Source organism: Bufo bufo, chromosome 3, assembly GCF_905171765.1.
Source record: "Bufo bufo chromosome 3, aBufBuf1.1, whole genome shotgun sequence".
Taxonomy (NCBI): Eukaryota; Metazoa; Chordata; class Amphibia; order Anura; family Bufonidae; genus Bufo; species Bufo bufo.
The window spans coordinates 113,529,334-113,550,268 of NC_053391.1; the positions used below are offsets into that span (position 1 = coordinate 113,529,334).

At 41.6% G+C, this 20,935-nt stretch overlaps 1 protein-coding gene across 2 annotated transcripts in view; it reads right to left on the reverse strand.

Annotated features, from left to right (window-relative positions):
- Positions 1-20,935, reverse strand: part of WSCD1 (WSC domain containing 1) — a 319,116-nt gene that overhangs the window by 159,498 nt on the left and 138,683 nt on the right. For both annotated transcript variants that reach the window (XM_040423481.1, XM_040423482.1), the window contains exon 5: positions 6,699-6,814. In XM_040423481.1, coding sequence (XP_040279415.1) covers positions 6,699-6,814 — 116 coding nt within the window. The remainder of the gene's footprint in view (positions 1-6,698; positions 6,815-20,935) is intronic.

Consider the following 20,935-nt stretch of genomic DNA (forward strand, 5'->3'; position numbering starts at 1 on the left):
CGCGGGCCGGCTTTGAGTGAAATCTCGCGTCTCGCGAGATGACGCGTATATGCGTGACTGTGCGCAGCGCTGCCACCTCCGGAACGCGAATCTGCGTTAGGCGGTCCGGAGGTGGTTAAGCAATGTCCTGTCCTCAGAATAGGCCATAGCACCCCCACTCGGCATCCTCACCAATCAGCTAGTGGTGGCCTATTCTGAGGATAGGCCATGACTTGATAAAGGTTGCAAACCCTTTTAAAAGTAAGCTTCCTGGATTTCAAAAAAAAGGTCCCCGCTACTATGCCTGCTCTGCCAAAAGCATTGTGCATTGGAGAACGGTGCTAAACCAGGCCTGATGATAAGCAATCTCTTTCTACAATAGGAATACCCCTTCAACTACCAAATTGCGGATCTGCAAATCACGGATACCGGCCGCCTGCGTTCGGAATGCCCTGGGCCTCTATAAAACAGTCCTATCCTTGTCTGTAAAATGGACAAGTATAGGACATGTTCTATCTTTTTGTAGGTGCCACGGAATGGATATATGGATATGGACAGCACACGGTTAAGTGAATGGGTCCGCATCCAACCTGCACAAAATGTGGATCAGATGAAGAAAAAAGATGTTTGTGTGCATGAGACTTAAAAGAGTTAACTTATCGGAGACAACCCCCTTAAAGGGGTTAACCCATGACTAATGTAAATAATGAAAATCAGACATCATATAGTACATGACAATCTTTTCCTAATAAAGCTAGAACCTGCCCTGTACCTCACATGGATCCAGAGATCTCCCCAGTCATTGCTCTACTAGATTTATATCAAGCTGGCAGCTCAAGGGGAGTGTCCTTTCTGCTGTGGTTCAGGGGGCGTGTCCATGCTCTCCCTACCACAACTCAGGAAGCATTTGAAGGATAAATCTGAGCATGTGCAGCCATCTTGGTGAGCAGGACAAAGAAAAAAAAAACAGCAGGTGGCGCTGTACAGATACATTTTATTGAATAGCTCAGTGGCTATGCAAAATGTTTAAATTACATACAATTACAGAAGTATTCAGATCCAGGTGCTGGCTTGAAAACTGTAGTGGGACAACCCCTTTAATATGAAAACCGCCATAACAATCATGAGAAACTAATGGAAAGAAAGCTGGTTTTCTTTGGTGATTTGAGGTTGGCTGCTCTGGCTACTACAGGAGAAGTGCACTATTACATGTCATGTGGCCATTCAACTGGACTGCTGCCCCTGTGAAACACTGATAGATACAGTCCTCTAGATCGAGATTACTTTTCAGCAAATGCACTTCTTTCTCTTTTAAACTTTAAAGATTTTATTCAAAATTCTGCATTGAAATGAAAATGTCCCTGCCACTCACTGTATGTTATTATGTGCCAGCATTCGGATTTCTATTATTTGCTCTGCCTATTCCGGTCCTCCATATATTTACAATTCAAGCAACTAGTGCAAATATACTTTACATATGAATATTTTTTTTTCCTTTTTATTATTATATTTTTTTTTTGTAAAAACACGTTATGCAAATAGATAGGAAATGAAATGCAAAAAATACACTTTGATATGCAGTTCCATCACCAGAGAATGCTGCATGATTAGCAGATGGTGATATGCATCTTAATAAGAAAGCCACTGAGTGCATCAAACGCCTGGGAAATAAAATCTTGCTGTAGAAAGGGTTACATGAACATATTGGGACCTGGTGGGAAAAAAAAATTGCCTAGTGTGTAGGAAATTATTTGAAATGTATTGCTCTCACAGAGGACACCGGACAACATGGAGCACAGTAAAAGGGTTCTCATATCAGGCCACAAATGTATTTTACATGTTTATGGATAATGCATCTAATCATTAAATGAACAGTACTTAATAGACAGGCTCTTCAGCATATTCAATATGAATAAATAGCCATTCTCCTGATGAGAGAGTGTTCTGATGAAAGAGGCCGGCAAACAAATAACTAAGCATCCCACTCTTGATGATAAAAGAGCTATTAAAGTCTAAACCGCTGGCAACAAAAGTGAGTACACCCCTAAGTGAAAATGGCCAAATTGTACCCAAAGTGTCAATATTTTGTGTGGCCAACATTATTTTCCAGCACTCCCTTAGCTCCCTTGGGCATGGAGTTCACTAGAGCTTTACAGGTTGCCACTGGAATCCTCTTCCACTCCTCCATGACGAAGCTGGTGGATGTTAGAGACCTTGCGCTCCTTCACCTTCTGTTTGCAGATGCCCCACAGATGCTCAATAGGGTTTAGGTCTGGAGACATGCTTGGCCCGTCCAGCACCTATACCCTCAGGTCATCATCAAGCTGTCCTCAATGGGTCTCACAATCTAAATTCCCTATGTCTTTGGAGTGTGAGAGGAAACCTGAGTACCCATGCAGAAAACTGTCCTTGGTTGGGTTCGAATTTAGGACCCCAGTGCTGCAAGGCATCAGGGGTAACCACCGAGCCACTGTGCTGCACAGTACATATATACATACATATTTTTTGGGACAAGTCATTCATTAAATTCCCCATTTTATTTTCATTGTTGGTTCATGAAATAGAAGCCTATAGAGTAAATGCAGTTGGTTTTAATTTATATTGTATACTGCCCAAAGACTTAAAGGGGTATTCTGGTTGTGAGAAGTTGTGCCCTATCCACAGGATACGAGATAACTATTAGATTGATGAGGATCCAGACACTGGCCGCTCCATTAATCTCCACTGGGGTTCCAGAGACAGCCAAGTACATAGCTTGGCTACTTCAGGAACTCCAACAGAGGTGAATGAACTGGCAGTACACATGCCTGACCTGCCGCTCTGTTCATTTTTGGGGGGTCTGAAGTTTCTTGTGATCAGTGGGGGTCCCAGTGGTAGGATCCTCACCAATCTACTAGTTATCCAATAACAACCGAAATACCCCTTTAATGAGGTTGCATGAGATAGTCTTTTTTTTTTATTTCCAGAATTGCACCACTCTTGACCACTGACTGGTATAGAAAGTTGTTGTATTGCCACTCCACTCCATTCATTGCAAAATAGATCTCTGATAACTTTAATGGGTGTGCACCAGTGTGTCTATCACATGACTGGCACAGATTTATCTCTCCTGCCAGTGAACTATGATAGCTCCCATTCAATGACTGCATGCAGCAATCTTAAAAACTAAAAGGTTTTGATGCACAAGGTTTATAGGAAAATAGTATAACTTTTCATCATGCAACTAATTTTCTTTATTTCTCGAACACCCCTTTTAAATGTAGCTTAGCAAGCAATACATGCTTAATAACTGGATCATTTATTTCAGTCCACCTAATATGATCTTGTGTGCCTTAGGTTCAGGGACATGCAATTAAAATGAGATATCTCATTTGTATTCTAATTACATATAGGAGGAAACATGGCACTGAGGCTTATGCTGGAAGGAACTAGCTAATTTACTCTCCTTTGCTAGAAAAACATTTTTTTGAATTGCCAGACAGCTTTGTACTTTTTTGTAATATTTAATATTTTATTAGTTTATTTATACAATGCAATATACAATATAACAAGCTCCAGCATGACCTGTATAAGAAAAATGTTGAGTTTTCAGTTGATATAATGGATGAACAATGGTGTGTATACCAGGTAAAATGCCTCTGTCAGCAGACAACACTAATTAACACATGTCAGATTCACAGTACATGACTAAGACTTATGGAAGCTGATAACATTAACTAACTGTATTCTATAAATATTGCAAAGAGAAAAGAAGATCATTCTTCAATCCAAGGAAAAAACACACCACTACCGGCTGAGATAAATGTGCTTTAAGGGGGTTGCTCCGAAAAATCTCTCTGTATTTTGCTTCATTCAGCTTCCCATCAACCCTGAACAGTATCCCAGTATCCCATGCCACCATCATGCTTCACTGTAGGGATGGTATTGGGCAGGTGATGAGCAGTGTACTGGTTTCCTCCAGATATGACACTTGGAATTGAGGCCAAAAGGTTAATTCTTGGTTTTATCAGACAAGAGAATCATGTTTCTCTGAGAGACTCTTTTATTGCATTTTTTGCAAACTGTAGGAGGGCCTGCATGTGTATTCGAGGAAAGGCTTAATCCTAGACATTCTGACATGAAACCTAGATTGGTGAAGTGATGGTTGACATTCTGGAAGATTCTCCCATCTGCACGCAGGATCTTTAGCGCTCAGCCACAATGACCATTTTGGGTCTTGGTCACCTCTTAACAAGGCCCTTTTCTCCCTCCTTTTGGTAGGGCGACCAGCTCAAGGAAGAGCCCTGGTTGTTCCAAACGTCTTTAAGAATTATTGAGGCTCCTGTGCTCTAGGGAACTTTCAGTGGAGGAGACTTTTTTGGACCCTTCTCCGGCTCTGTGCCTCCATACAATCCTGTCTCTGAGCTCTACAGGCAGTTCTTTCCTCCTCATGGCTTGGTTTTTGCTTTGATATGCATTGTCAGAGCTTATAAAGACAAGGCTGTGTCTTTCCAAATCATGGTGGACTCCAATCAAGATGTCGAAACATCTCAAAGATGATCAAGAGAAATTGCAGGCCCCCAGAGCTACATTTCAAGTGCCATAGCAAAAGGTCTGAATACTTATTTCCATGCCAAATTTTACTTTTTCTTTTTCAATAAATTTGGTAACATTTCTAAAATTCTGTTTTGACTTTCTCATAGAGGGGGATTTAGTGCAGATTAATGAGGGACAACTATAATATATAATTTTAGTGCATAACGTAAAAAGAATGTGTGTGAAAATCATCTGAAGACTGCCCGAATGCGTTGAGCACAGCAAAGCTGACAAGTACGAAGCAGAAAAAAGGAAATACTAGTTTGTGACTGTTCTCGTAGCCAATGTCAAAACTGCAATATTTCAAGATTTCCTTTTTTTAGGTAACATGCTTATGATAAAAACCTGACTTAAGGTGGTTTTACAAGACTTAGATTTTAATGACTTATCCTTAAGATAGGTCGTTGATATCAAATCAGTGGGGGTCCAGCACCTCGCACACCTAACCAATCAGATGTTTTGGGCAACCACTGACACTGGAGACTATACATTAGAGGGAAAGTACTTTGTAGTTTCCGTACTAAACTCGAACAAGAGCTCTGGGGGTCTTGGACCCCCCACTGATCTGATATTGTAACCTATTGTTAGGAAAAGTCATCAATATCTAAGTACTGAAAAACCCCTTTAGGTAATATGATATTTTCTGATGACACATTCAAAAACATGAGGATGATAGATACCCTTGTTGGTATATTCACATTTCGAATTCTGGGCAGGTGGTTTGTGCACCCTTCTTAGTTTTTCAACTATAAACATGAGCAAGAAAAAAAAAATAAAGGCTGCAAGTCTCTGACCTATTTTATCCCAATTTAGAAATTGTCAACACCTGAAAATGTTTAGTCACTTGACTGCGCGTCTATCTGATCCATTTCACAGCAAAATCAATTACATACATGTTTAATGTTTTTAAAAGCTCAGTATTAAACTTGCTTGTTCTTTAATGCAAAGTGCATACTGTGCATCATTGAGGGGTTAAACAATAATTTCATCACATCTTAACTCTGAGAAAGACTCAAAGAGGACCTTTCACCAGTTTTTACTTTACACTGTTCCCTAGATGTCATATAGCTAATTTTCTCAATGGCTGTGACGCGCTCCGCAGTGATTGGACAGCACCACAGCCAGATAAAAGAGGCACCCACTGAGAAAAACAGAACAGAACAAAACAAGGGGCACAGCGGCGCAACGGAAGAGCATATCATGAAGAAAATTAGGGATATGACATCTAGGGAACATGTGTGAGGTATCGCTTTTATAAAATAAAAACTGGTGAAAGGTCCTCTTTAATGGCCACAAACATTATGTTTGTTTTTGCCTCTCTTCTTTACAACAGCCGTACCTTTATGTTTTCACCAAAGTGGTTGCTTGAGGCCATGTTTTATGCAAGAGAAATATTATAAATTTTTGCCACTGTTTAGGGTGAAATAAAAATTATGGTGTAATAAAGAGAAAAGTTATTTTTGGTGTAATTGTTTTGTTTCTTTTTTTCATCGCTTCACACTAAATAACCTGATAACTAAATTCTTCGGGTTATTACTGTCACGTGGATACCTAATAGGTGTATTTTTTATGTATATAAAATGTACTTTGGCAAAGTATTTTTTGGTGGGGGTTGTGTTTTTTTAACCTTTTCTTTTATTTATTGTGATACCATTTACAATTTGTTTTATTCCCATTAAGGGATTACTGTTTTATAAATGTATTTCACATTTATAACATATTAGAATGGTCCTGTGTGCCAATACATTATATTGTGTCATTATACTGTGCCCCTGTCAACAGACAGGGGCACACAATTATTGCCCTAACAGCAGGTTTACAATGCAAACAGCCCTGGGGTCCTTCATAGGTCCTCAGGACTGACTGAGCATATCTCCCCCAGCTATGATCAGGTCATTGGGAAACTCAGTGACCTGATCGCAGGTGGGGTCCCCTTTGATTATGCTGGGGTAACGATCAGGGCAAGATCAAAGGGTCAACAGCCAGGGTCACAGCTTCCTCCAACCGCAGCTGTTAAGCAGGAGCTAGTGCTAGGAAACCTTCAAGACAGCGGGCGGATGTTATGGGGTTAATCAAAAATTCTAATGTATGCACTTTAATGTCAGTTCAATATGAAATACAACATAGCATTAAAATCCACTTACTTTAGCAGAGCAAAAATCTAAGCACATATCTGTAGAGATGTTGAAAAACGATGCAGGAAATACATCTGTCCCGTTTTCTGGAGCTCTATAGCATCCCCGATAAGTAGAATTCTTTTCTGTAAGAGAAATGAAAAATAAGAAGCTAATGAAGAAACGTGGAGGTATTTACGCCCGTTGAGGCAGATGTGTCACTATGCTGCTCTGTTTAAAGGGGTCGTCCAGCCTTTGGGACATTTTTAACTATCCCCAGCAGCAGGTTGTATCTACTGTAGGGATTCGCTCTGGTAGGCAGGGTAAGCGGATGCCGTACAGAGGCAAAAAACTGTTTGTAAAGAAAAACTTCAGTGTTTATTCACACATAAGGTATAGCACAAAACGCAAGTCACTTTGCAGTCTTGGTGTTTGTTCACACACACGAAAAGTTCATAAAGCAAGAAAGTCACCTTATCTCCTGGGTGTTAGTTTATACCCTGCTGGCAGTTCTGCCTTGTCAAGTCCATAAAAAGGCTTTAGGAAGCCTGTTTCCCTTACAACCAAGTCTCAGCCCTCCAACTCGGCACAAGCCTCAGATGCCAACATAGAGATCCCCTCTGCTGATCCCAGCTTTCTTTTAAAGGCAGCTAGGTGTTGCCAAAACCCTTGATCGGCACCTGAGATCCAGTCTGGTGTTTTACCCCACCTGGCCATGAATCAGTCCAGCAGCACACACTGGGGAGAAAATACCTGTTTTCCCAGACAATACCCTTCACTGTGTCACATACCCCCCCCCTTGTTCAACCCTGAGGGGATGAACCATGCCAAACAGTGCACCCGGGACAGGGCATCCGCATTTCCCTGCAACCGACCTGCCCTGTGTTCTACTGTGGCTTGTCGCCGAGCCTCGGGTACCCGGTATGGTTTTAGTCTGACTTTTGCCGAGGCTCAGTGACAATGTCATGCCAAATTGTGGAAGTGTGTCCAAGGAGGTCCGAGAATACATCTGTGTTCTAACTAATGAACTACCTGGCCTCCTGAGCCTAGAGGTGAGTTTAGAGGAGAGGCGGTCAGCAATTTTTGCATCAGACAGAGGGGCCGGAGCCTTCTCCCTTAGCTGGCCGCGGTCTGTCTTCAGTACAGGTTTCCCTATCTTTTCAAGGTCTGAGTAAATTAACATGGTAAACCTGCTCCGGCTTTCGCCGCCCTGGCTGGTGTACTTTGTAGTTTAAATATCCAATTTTCTCGAGTACCTCGTATGGCTCCTGCCACCTAGCCAGGAACTTACTGTCCACAGTCGGCACCCGCACCAAAACCCATTCACCCGGGTTACCGTTACGGAACCCAGATGCTCGATTATAGGTCTGACTCTGGGCTTGATGAGCTACCTTCCTATGCTCCCTACCTATCCTATTCTGTGGGGTTGTCTCCTCCTCATCCACCGGACCTACCATGGGTCCCTCTGCCTTGGGTTTCCTGTGTTCTAACACCTCAACTGGGCCAGGCCTTGCTACTGGAGCTTTCCCTATCTCTCGGGGATCAGTATGTACAATGGCCGGCCACAAAGCTGGGAACAACGGAAAGTCTCTTCCTAATATCAAGTCATAGTGCATTCACGTGGTTACGGCCACCTCATGGATATGCCTGCCGACACATGTGCTTTGGGACACCAGAGCAGTGGGGTACTCTTTAAATCTCCATATACGCTGAGCACCACAACTTTCTGGCCCGTAAACTCAGAGGGTTGCACCAGGGAAGCCCTCACAAGGGTCACCCGACACTTCTCTAAGGCCATCATGTGTTGTAGCAGCCGCTAGTTCATTTCTTGCGGTCGCTGATTAGGCTCTAGCAGTTGTCTGTTAGTCTCCTGCTGCTGCTCCATGGCCTGTTGTTGCCTTAGGTTGGCCTGCAGCAGCTGCTTCATCATCTCCTCCATCTTGTCCCTCGATGTTAGTTGCAACTTAGCAGGCTTAATCCAGGACATACAACAGAGCCCGAAAAAAATGCAACAAAAATATTTAGGCTTTACGCCAGCCTCACTGTGATTGCACGTATCTTCCACCAATTGTAGAGGAAAAAAACTGTTTTTAAAGAAAAACTTCAGTGTTTATTCACACATAAGGTATAGCACAAAACACAAGTCACTTTGCAGTCTTGGTGTTTGTTCACACACACGAAAAGTTCATAAAGCAAGAAAGTCACCTTATCTCCTGGGTGTTAGTTTATACCCTGCTGGCAGTTCTGCCTCGTTAAGTCCATAAACAGGCTTTAGGAAGCCTGTTTCCCCTACAACCAGGTCTCAGCCCTCCAACTCGGCACACGCCTCAGATCCCAACACAGAGATCCCCTCTGCTGATCCCAGCTGTCTTTTAAAGGGAGCTAGGTGTTGCCAAAACCACGCAACGGCACCTGAGATTCCATCTAGTGTTTGACCCCACCTGGCCGCCAATCAGTCCAGCAGCACACACTGGGAGGAAAATACCTGTTTTCCCAGACAATGCCCTTCTGTCACAGCCAGTTCTGTAAGAAGGTCTGACAGACGTCCTTCTCTACCTCTTGCATGATGTTCTTTGTTTTGGTTTCACTTTCTCATCTCATTTCCTTCTCCCAGGTGTCACCTATTTAGACTAATCCTCTTTCCTTTATATTCCCTCCCATACTGACTCACTTTGCGGTTTATACTACTTCCTGGATTGAAGTGTTCACTGCTGGAGGCTTCTGCTGCTGCTTGTTCAGATAAGTTCTTTCATGTATTGTGTTTCCTTGCTGGCTTTATTCTAGGTGACCCTGACTCCCTCCGTATGAAGTGCAGGGAGCCGGTGGTCGTGTCCCCTCACTATTATAGGGTTTTCAGGTGTCACACAGTCTTAGGTACGTGGGCATACAATCGTCTACCTCTGAGACCCTTGTATGTGCTTAGCAGTCAGGGTGAGCTCTTAGGGTTTTATAGGGGTCACCTATATGCTCCTTAGTTTGGGATCAAGCCAGTCGGACGTTTATTCATACTTCCAGCTATCTGCAACATCATCCGTGACACCTTCACTGTGTCACACTACTAAGGAAATCCTACTCACCTGCTTCACACTGTTTGGTTCCAGCTCCCTTCACTGGCCTTCCAGTTCCTGGCCTGTTGGCTTCTGAACAAACTGGATCAAGTGCACTGCTACAGCCAACTGTCCCCAAGCACAACAATACTAGGTAATGTGCCATTTGGGGGCATGCTGTGATCAGTCATTGGCTGCAGCTGTGCACATGATCCCATCTGTCTGAAAGTTTACAGGCTGGCAAATGAAAGATAGTTAAGGGCCCCCCAGAGAGTCATAGTTTGGCAGCACATGGTAACAAAGTCCCTTCAGGGTTAATGTTGTAAGGTTGGTTCTGCTGTTTTCTCCCCCCTCCCTAATTATCTCTTAATTTCTTTTAGGTATGAGGTACCTTTGGGTCATCTCAAGGCCAGATGTGCGAGCCATTGCCATGCAGTTGCTGGACGCAACTGATTGGTGTTTACTGCAGAGGTTAGAATATTACTGAAATTCTATTAGCAGAATGATGGCAGCGGCGGGAAAATATCTCTTTATAAGTGTGGCAGAGAGGGGCATCAGCTGTGGGTTTGCCTAAGGAGCTGTAATACCTGGACTTCGCCCACCCCCTCTTTTTCTTAAGCTTGTCACAATGTTTATTTGTTGGGGTGTTGTTACCCAGTAGAACTTGGTCCATGAAGATTACTTCTATGGTTGGTTTTAATATCTATTAAATTATTTAATTTTAATTATTTTTATAGGTAACCCTAAATCGTGGCCAATCTTTATGCCAAATGGTTTTACAGCGTTTTTATTAATTAATATGTAAGCAGTAATGGGACTTCTGTTATCATGCTGAACAGAGTCAGAGTCAAGCACTCCCTTGTTAGGTCTGGTTTATCTACCCTACCTTTTCAATGGACAGGTGGGCTGAGTTGTTGTCTGCCCACTTCTTTCATCCTCTGTCAATACAAATGATGACTAAGAGGATGTTCACATCTATCCACCTGAACATGGTTGTTTCTGCATGAACTTTTACAAAACCTATTTAAGACACATGGGACAGCTGCACTCATGAGGACAGCCTCATCCTGTCCGTGTCTGAAGACAGCCATGTATACATGCAGAGCAGATATATGGCAGCCTGTCAATTACTATTCACAGTGGCGAGAGAAGATGCTGAGGGCACTACTATAGTGGACTCATGAACAAGGTTCCTTGGCCTGACAAATGGAAATTACTCTCAGGGCACAACCTTTATATCATCAATAAAGTCTAGTAGATTTTGTTTCAAAGAAATAGACCCTACGGGCAAGTTATTGGCTCCAAAGGCAGCTCCAAATTATTTTTTTTTTTTCCCCTGGATCTTTGGGGCCCACTATGGTATCAGAGACTAGGCCTCTGGATTCTCTGGTATTTTGGTGGGCCAGTCCAACACTGCTCATATTTTTTTTTTCAATTGTTATTACCAAAACAATCTCATAATCTTCATAAATATCCATGATGGATTTTTCTGCAGCTTCTCATGTCTCATGTGGAGGTAACCTTACATGTTTTTTTTTCTAATCATACCCATGTTTAATATATTTCTAAATGTTTTTTCTATGTAAACTGGGAAATGTTCCAAGAACCTCTTGACACTTGTAATCAGAGTACATCAAGGAAATAATATTTCAGGACATGGCACTGTGCAGTGAGACAATGTGAAGACGTCAGAGAGATCCAGGAGCATCCTACAGGTTTCCATTCTGGTAACAATGTCCTTAGGGAAACATGGGATATTTTTAAAAAATTGCACCGTTCAGATGCAATCTATATCACATTTGTTTTTCTCTCAGGTGAAGGGCCAGGCTGCTTAGCAATTACAACAAGCCCTATATTGTGATATTTCATTACAGGTTCAAATGTCATACTCTGACAAAATAAGTGGAAAAATAAATGCTGATTCCCTTCAAGCTACCATTTCTATTGATTTTTCCTCTGATCTGCATTGAAGCAGAAAAATTGGTACTTGGATGAGAGGATTAACCATTTCAGTCAGCAGTTTGTGCTTCGGCAAGTATTAAATGCAGGACCTACAGGCTTTTTTTATTTTATAAGGGTGTTTTTTCAACCTTGAGATTGTTTGTCAATGGTGTTTTGAAATCTCAGCAGGCTCTGTGTGTGCCCTTTTTTCAGATGTTTTGCCATAGACTTCTCTATAAGGGAAAAAATACCAAGAAAAATATTGACACCCTAAATAAATGCTTGTCAAAAGCCAGGATTTCCTGGAGCTTTTTACAAACAAAAAAAAGGCTCTCAGGGCCTCCCATTTTTCTTGATCATCTTTCAGATATTTCTACACCTTGAGTAGAGTCCACCTGTGGCAAATTCAGTTGATTGGACATTATTTGGAAATACACATGCCTGTCTATATAAGGTCTCATAGCGGATGATGCATATCCAGGCAAAAACCAAGCCATGAGGAAATAATTGCCTGTAGAGCCAGAGACAGGATTGTGCAGACACACAGATCTAGAGATGGGCACAAAAATATTCTGCTGCTCTGCAAGTTCCCACGAGCACAGTGCCCTCTATAAAGTCTTAATCACAGGTCAGTGTTCCACGGACGTGTTCTGTACGTGTTCTCCATGGAGGTGTGTATTCAGACATCAGTGTTTTAGCACGGTCCGTGGGTTTGGGTTTTTAGCACGACTGCATGCTCTATTTTTCCCATGTTCACGGTTCCATCACACCCATTATAGTGTATGGGTCCTTGAAAGCCACCGTGTTGCATCCATGTTTCACAAATCATTAAGAAGAGATGCTAAATTATTTTTCAGCTGTGCGGGGTCAGCGAAACACGGATGGCACACGGACAGAAAAAAACAGACACATAGACCACACATGGATCCTTCACGGCCAGCTTCATGGATGCATCACTGACCGCCTTCTCATGTATTTGAGCACGGACAGGGACGTGTGAATGCGGCTTAATTCCTAAATGGAAGAAGTTTGGAACAATCAGGACTTTTCCTAGAGCTGGCTGCCCTACATAAATGGGGTGAAGGGCCTTGTTAAGAGAGGTCACCAAGAACACAATGATCACTATGGCTGAGCTCCAAAGATTCTGTGTGCTGATGGGAGGCACTTCCAGAACATCAACCATTGTTGTAGTAGCACTCTGGAGTTGACAAAATAAGCAACTATAGGCCTCTCAGACTGAAAAACAAGATTCTCTGCAAAGCACCTTGCAATCCAGCTGCGGTGGACGTGCTTTCACACCATAAGAAAGTTTACGCACAATATAGAACATATCACAGAACATGGTTATAATGCACATTTTGTAGCTTTTATTTATACATTGGTTACATTGATGTAGGCAAGGCCTTGCCTACATCAATGTAACTGGATGTATAAATAAAAGCTACAAAATTTGTTTTATAACCATGTGCCGTGATATCTTCTATATTACATTGTGATTTCTACCCTACCACTGAGCACCGGGTTTGCTCTTTTCAAAAGAAGTGCCAACCAGTTTTCTTCAGTTTATGCACAATCCCGCTGTCCCAGCCACCAGAGAAGCTGGAGCTTCTTCCTATAGTGGGCAAGCACAGTGACCGCTACTGGATTGCAGGTTGGATACGAACAGTATATAATTCAATGAAAAAATGAATCAAGCCAGCAAAAAAGGCAATATGGACATTCACAATACATTAGTAGGTGCCTTGTATTAACTTTGTCTACATGATAAATGCCATTTGCTGAAGTGAGACAACCCCTTTAAGGTATCAGGTAAAAAGCAACAATATGTGCATAGTGCCTTTATGGTGGCCACAGAGTCCCTGTGTCTCCATATTATGGAAATGGGACTCTTTGGGTCACTGTCTGGTCCATCTGTTTGGCATTGTTAACCATCTGTTTCATCAAAAATGCAGATAGTTGCTCTGTCAAATTTGTATACGTTCCATAGCAGCTGTGCTGTCAGATTGCCTGCTCTATATAGGCACAAGCCTACCAAAGGCTCACCAGGAAGTAAGTGCATGGCATCCCTAACGCTAGTGTGAACCCATCCTTACAGTGTTTTCCAAGAAGCGCCCATCTGGTCCTTTCGTTTTTGGGGATTTTGTCTAAAGCCACCTTGTCCCAAGTCTGTTTTTAGTTCCTGGAATTTGTGGTACAATCTCACTATTTTAGACTACATCCCTTTCTTGTCCCTCGTTTACTTCATTTGTTTAATCAACTGCCTTCTTGGTGACATCCCTTAGCTATGTTCGAGACCACATTCTGCTGCTATCTACACTCCAGTCCTGTGTCTATGCTCCAATCCCTTGTTTGAGGCGAGTTCCAGTCCTGTGTTTATGGCTGAACCTCGGTACAGTACAGTATTCGATATAGCCAGATATCGTAGGCCGCCAGAACATAATAGGAATTGACGGTGATCTGGTGGCTTTCTGGCATACATTCCCAATTTTGTCCAGACAAATACCATTGCAGCAGCATTTGTCAAGTTGCAATCCATGATTTATGCCAGATAGCCACCGGATCCCCGTTGGATCTCATTATAGACAATGGGGATCTAGCTGTACCCTGCGGTATACGGCTATGCCAGATACGGTAACTTCAGTAGCCTGCCCTAACCGTAACAGCTGAATAGATAGATGCTATGTATGCATCAGCATAAATTATATTAATTATGGTTGTATTAGTAATAATATTCAAAACATTCCATGTTTTCTTAGGGAAAGCATAAAACCAAATGGCCTACAGCTGACTTCCTGATGAGTAAATCAGTCTTTTCCACATGATCCTGTATTTATTTACTGCATTTTAAAACTTGCTGACTTGCCCTCCTCGCCTTTCCTGATGTTTTCTTATCTTTTACACTCATTACCGGCAAGAATAGAGAAAGAGCTTATTTTACTAAATGAATGGGCAGATTACCGACACATAGATGAGCTATCATTGTAATTAATGTCTGAAAACAGAAAATAATGCTGCACATGTCAAAGAGATAATATAAAGCATTTGATGCACATAATCCCCTTTGTTACTGCGGTACTATTAACACAATAACGTTTATGAATATATTATGTGTGGGAACGCAGCAGATTTGTGAGCTCACACAAGAGCTCGTTACAGAAAATTACACAAAAATAATGATCTGAAATAGAGATGAGCAAATTTCCTAAAATTGACTGATTCATCCGAATCGGCCAAGAAATTTGATTCGGGTACAAATCGATTCTACCCAAATTTTAAGTTCTCAATCTCTACATATGGTCTCCAGCCTAGCTGTTTAATGCAGTGGAAGGTAAAACAAAATATCCTGGCCCTACCTGTGGGGGGGGGGGGGGGGGGGGGGGATTCCACCTTGAACCTACATAGCATTCGGATAATTTCTAATATAACTCACTAGTCATATGAAAAACTACTACCAATTTGACATGCTTTCAATGATTCAACATTTACAATTTCTTCTATATATTTTAATATTCTAAATGTAAAGAACAGTGTATCCCATGAAAAGTATTACTATAAAAATCAATAGAGCACGTCAAATGATGTATTATTGTAAAAGTGGTTTTTTTTTATGTATATTAGATTTTCTGCTCTGTGGCGCCTCCTGCTGTTTATCCTTCTGGTCCACCTTATCCAGCATTCAGTGGTGGACTGACGTGCTCAGTAGATTCCCTGTTCCCTTCCTCTCTCCTCAGTGCTGATGTAGTGACACCTGTCTTTCATTCATCACTACTTCTAAATTCATAGAAACATAGCTCGCTCCCTCTCTCTGGACAGTGGAGAAAAAAACTGCTTTAAATTTGTAGGATAAGCACTTTAAGAATTTCCAGTAAAAAAATACATCATGTGCCAGTTCAGTCGAGGATTCATATATTTAGGTCTCATGTACATGACTTTAAACTTTTTGCCCTCTGCAAACAGCAGATCTGCAAAATACAGAAGCGGTCCTTGTGCCATCTGCATTTTTTTGCGGATCCAGTGACTTCAATGGGTCCATGGTACCCATTTTGTGGACAGTATAGGACATGTTCTATTTTTTGTGAATGCATGAAAGCACATAAATGACTGCAGACCCTTTGAAAAAATGCGGATGGCACACAGACCCCTTCCATATTTTTCACATCCGTGGCTTGCAGACAGCGAAATGCTTACGGTCATATGCATCAGGCCTTATACACGTAAATAAGATTACATCTAAGGGTGTGTTAACGTGCATGGATTTGCCATAGCCAAATTCGCCAGGGACTTTAGATAATCCATGGCAAAACATGCAGCTGAAATTCAGATTTTTGCCGCAGGCTGGCCAGTGGATCCACGAGTGGATTAGCCTCATTGTAATTCAATGGAGCTAATCTGCTGCTTTGCTGCACAAGCTCTGTGGAAGAACAAGGATGAGATGGACTTAAAAATGGATTTTAAAATTTGCAGGGATTTCACTATTTGAAACCTTTCCAAGTGAACGCACCTCCTGGCATTGGTGTCCATCCCAATGCTATAACTGGCAAGATGTTTATTGATACTAAATTTTAAATTAATGGACATCAAAGACCTATACTTACAATGTATGCTATAACTTTATACAATACTCTACTGTATATCAGGCGCCTTAAGCATTTTTATTCCTCTTAATGTAGGTATAATAAGGAAAGCTGCCAAAGCTTTGTATTTAATACATACTTATGATAGAAAAAGTAATAATATAAATGTTGCATGGAAGACAGAAATGGCTAGGAGACAAATTATATTATTCATTTAATGTAATGACTGATTTAAAAGTAGCAGGTATTGGTCATTTATTTTACCATCGGTTATGGATTTCAATGCATATAACCATAAATTACAATGCATCAGTTTATAAGTAAACAAAACAATACCTAGTTGTTACAACTGTAGGTAGGGACAGACAAGGACCGTGATCCCTATGGCTAGAACCCAGCCCACTTTCCCTACCTACTTGCAGTGCAAGCCCTAGATAGCTAGACCGCAATCGGACGACGGTCCTTACGCTATTAAAGCGCAGAGATGGACAAAACAACAAACACAATACCAGAGTTGTACGTAAATGGATCAGAACCAGACAAGCTATGCAGTACCAAACAACAGACAAAGAGTGGTCAGGAGATAATACAGGATCAGAGGAATGAGCAATCCAATAAGCACTGGAGCAAGGAACCAGGGACACAGCTAGGGAGTCAGACACTATCTCTGGCACTGGTATATGGCCAGGAAGGGGTTTAAATAGAGCCACGAGTCCCTGGATCAGAACCTGATAGGTCCATTCATTAGCCAAGAACACTAGCACACAGTAATAAAGCTGCTGAGTAATCAGCCCACTGCTAATCTCCCCAGCACACGCCTGGTCCAGGGAGAAAGAGAGCATTATATCATTTTGCTAAGGATGCTGTTACATACCCAGGGGGCATGGCTCAGCAGTGCCTCTCTCCAAGCGCAACTGCACCGAGTCTGAGGATCACGGCGCAGCAGCCCGAACAGGTAAGTTTCTTACACTAGTATCACAAGATCTGCAAAACGTAAGCACTCTTAAAAATTATTGCTACAGAGCATTCACATATTAACGCTCGTTAGTGATTATCTGGAGGTGTAAATGTACTGCCAATTACCCGATAAACGTGTGAAACGCTTGTTCATCAGGTAATCTGTTTGTGCACACACAATCGTCATTTGCCAGTAGCAGATCGTGCTGTGTAATCACAATCTGCTGCTGGCAAACAACGCTCCTCCCCATACTCGGGAAGGAACACTTCCTTCTTGATAAGGCTGAGTTCACATCAGCGTACAGCCTTTCCGTTCTCTTGCTCCATTATAAGAGTAGGAGAACGGAAAGGACAGATTCGGCACATAACTAAGCCAAGCTGAGCCTACGGACCCCATATAATGGGGTCCGTTAGGATTCCGCTCAGAGGAAGGACTATTGTATCCGCTTCAAAAATCTTCCTCTGATTAGAAGCCTAACGGACCCCATTATAGTCTATGTGCCGAATGTGTCCTTTCCGTTCTCCTACTCCTACAACGGATCGAGGTTAGGAAAGAAAAGGAGAGGGTTAATCCTGTACTCCTGTAAAAGGAGATATAGGATATACCCGCAGGGCGCCAGGGGTGGAGACCAAAGTGGAGGAAAGTGTATAATAAGGAATAATCTTGGGTCCAGAGGACACTGACAGGTAAAATGCTGGGACAGAAGCAGGGCAGCCGCAGGTAATGAACTATAAGCAGAGGTGCTATATAGTGGCAATACAGTAAAAAAAGAGGAAAAAAAATCACCAAGTGGCGCCTAACTGCTCCAAAAATAAATGTATATATATATATATATATATATATGAGATATACACCAAATGTAGAATAGAATATATAAAAGATGCATACATTAAGGTAGAGGACTTTAGTACGCTTAAAAATAAGAACTGGAAGTAAGTAAATACCCCGTACCATTAAAAAAGGGGGGAACCTTAGTGTTCAGTAGCCATATGATAAAACCATCTAACATCTGGTAAATAATATAAAATGGAAATCGCTAAAACGTATAAAAGGTGATATACACCACACTCACTTCACCAGGGAGGGGTGTAGTGGGATAAAACTCAAGACACCCAAAACAGCCACCTCCCTCGCCTGGCTCTCTTGTAGAATAGCTGGAAGATACGGCAGTCCAATACTTTGTACTTCTGGTATATTCCTTTAATAAATAAGTCAGGTAGGCTGAACGTGTTTCGGGGAATAATAGACCCCTTCCTCAGGAGCAGAGAAGGTATTAGGCATATACAGGAGAGCAGGAGAACGAATAGGCTGAACGCTGGTGTGAACTCAGCCTTATCTGCTGCTCTGTCGTCCCATGTAAAGAGACCTTTAGAGCTCTCTATATATTACACCTTTTATGTCAATGGTTCCACTTGTGTCAATAAAATCATTTTGTAACAAACTTATTCTCTTTTGCAGCAGTTTGGTTTAATCTTATTTGAGAGACCTGACAATCAGCCCATCTTAACTCTCATATTAAGACATTGGCCCAAATTTATCTGGTGTATTTGCTCCAAAATTGGGCTTATTTTGGCACAGTTTGGTACATCTCATTTTACAAATATTTATAAAGCAAGTAAGCCAAAAAAGTATAATCCAGTGTGCCTCATCTTCTGATGGGCGTGGTCTAGTCTGGAATGAAATCATATGAAAGGGGTGTGACTTAAAAGGCAGCATTTTGTAGCAAAATGTTAGCAGAGAATTTGGTCACACAGCCAATCAATTATATAGAGTTAGATAAAAGTGTCTGGCTGAACACCAAATTTATCATCCAGCTTGAGCCACTGTGATAAATCTGTCAGAAATTTAGGCTGTCTGAGTTTACACTGTCTACATTTTAGAAAGGATCATTAATTCTGCCTCATTGATTGACTTTTTTTCTGCACAATCCGTGGACTACTAGAGAAGAAGCCAGGTAAATTATTGGATGGGCCAAAATCCCCCCCACCCACATCCAAAAACCACCTCCACTTGTGCAACCCTGCGGATTAGTTGGATAGACAAGATCTCTCTCTTAGACTAGGCCCAACTGACGCTCGGTCCGTTTCCCACAGGAATATACTGTACAGTATGTCATGTCACTCTACATAATGTCATCAAATAATACTGTTGAGGAGGCCTGTTGAGGATGCCTGCTTCCACTATAGACATGTCGATGAATTCAAAATACTATCATTCATTTCATTAAGCTCCAAAATTGCTAATACTTATTAAAAAAATACTTGTCATTGAAAAAAGACTTAAAACTGAATAAAAGCACACTGCAAGAACTTTTTAATCCTACCTACAACTATAGCTTTGAAGTCCAAAATATGTTAGCACTATGTCTACATATTATAGGTATTGTAGAACAACGTTATCAAGATTTGAATCAAAAGGCTGATATTCAACATTATAAATCAATGAAGAAGATCATTTTAAAGATTCAGCTTATTTGCTTTCTTCTTGCATCATGTCCGCGGCTTCCTTTCGTTTCATGATATTTAGAGATGAGCGAATCGAAGCTAAGTGGAATTCGATCCGAATTTCAGGAAAATTTTGATTCGCACCGAAGCCAAATTTCCTTGGGCTTCGTGGCTGCTGCACGTGTGAGGACATGGAGAAAGGAACTCTGGGAAGGAGGGTTCACCCATAATGTCATGCATGCAGCCAATCAGCAGCCAGCCCTGTGATGTCACAGCCTTATAAATAGCGTCAGCCATCTTAAATTCTGCCATTTACCAGTGTACTTAGTGCAGGGAGAGACGTCTGCAGGCGCTAGGGAGAGTGTTAGAAAATACTTTATTGTGCTGAAAAAACGATTTACAAGTGCAGGGAAAGATTATTTAAGGTGTAGGGAAAGGATAGCGAGGAATCATTCCGCAACATTTATGAAGAACAGGGTTCAGTAGTAGAAATTACAGCCTGGGTGATAGGAACAATCCTATTACACCTTGCAGCACTGACTGGGGATCCAAATTGCCATTCTACAGCTCTGTAATTCCAGTAAACCGTTCTTATTAGGGTGCAAGTGTTGTTTAATACAGATAGGGTTTATTACAAGGAAATTTTTCTACATCTTATTTGCCCTTGTGCTGTGCAGTTATATGTTATAATGCATTTTTTTACTTGAATTAGTGGGAAAAAAGGGCTTATTAGCCGTTGAGTGGTAAAGGGCTAAAATTACAGCCCTTTTTGTCCTGTATTAGTGGCAAAAGTAAAATATATTTGCTGTTTAGCGTTGCACTTATATGTTGAAAAGCCTTTGGTGTAGTGGAAAAGTGGAAAAAAATAGAGTCTAATTGCCATTCAGCGGTGCAGTTATATATTCTAAAGCCCTTTTTGTCCTGTATAAGTGTCAAAAGAAAAATATATTTACCGTTCAGCGTTGCACTTATACAGTACAGACCAAAAGTTTGGACACACCTTCTCATTCAAAGAGTTTTCTTTATTTTCATGACTATGAAGGCATCAAAACTATGAATTAACACATGTGGAATTATATACATAACAAACAAGTGTGAAACAACTGAAAATATGTCATATTCAAGGTTCTTCAAAGTAGCCACCTTTTGCTTTGATTACTGCTTTGCACACTCTTGGCATTCTCTTGATGAGCTTCAAGAGGTAGTCCCCTGAAATGGTCTTCCAAAAGTCTTGAAGGAGTTCCCAGAGATGCTTAGCACTTGTTGGCCCTTTTGCCTTCACTCTGCGGTCCAGCTCACCCCA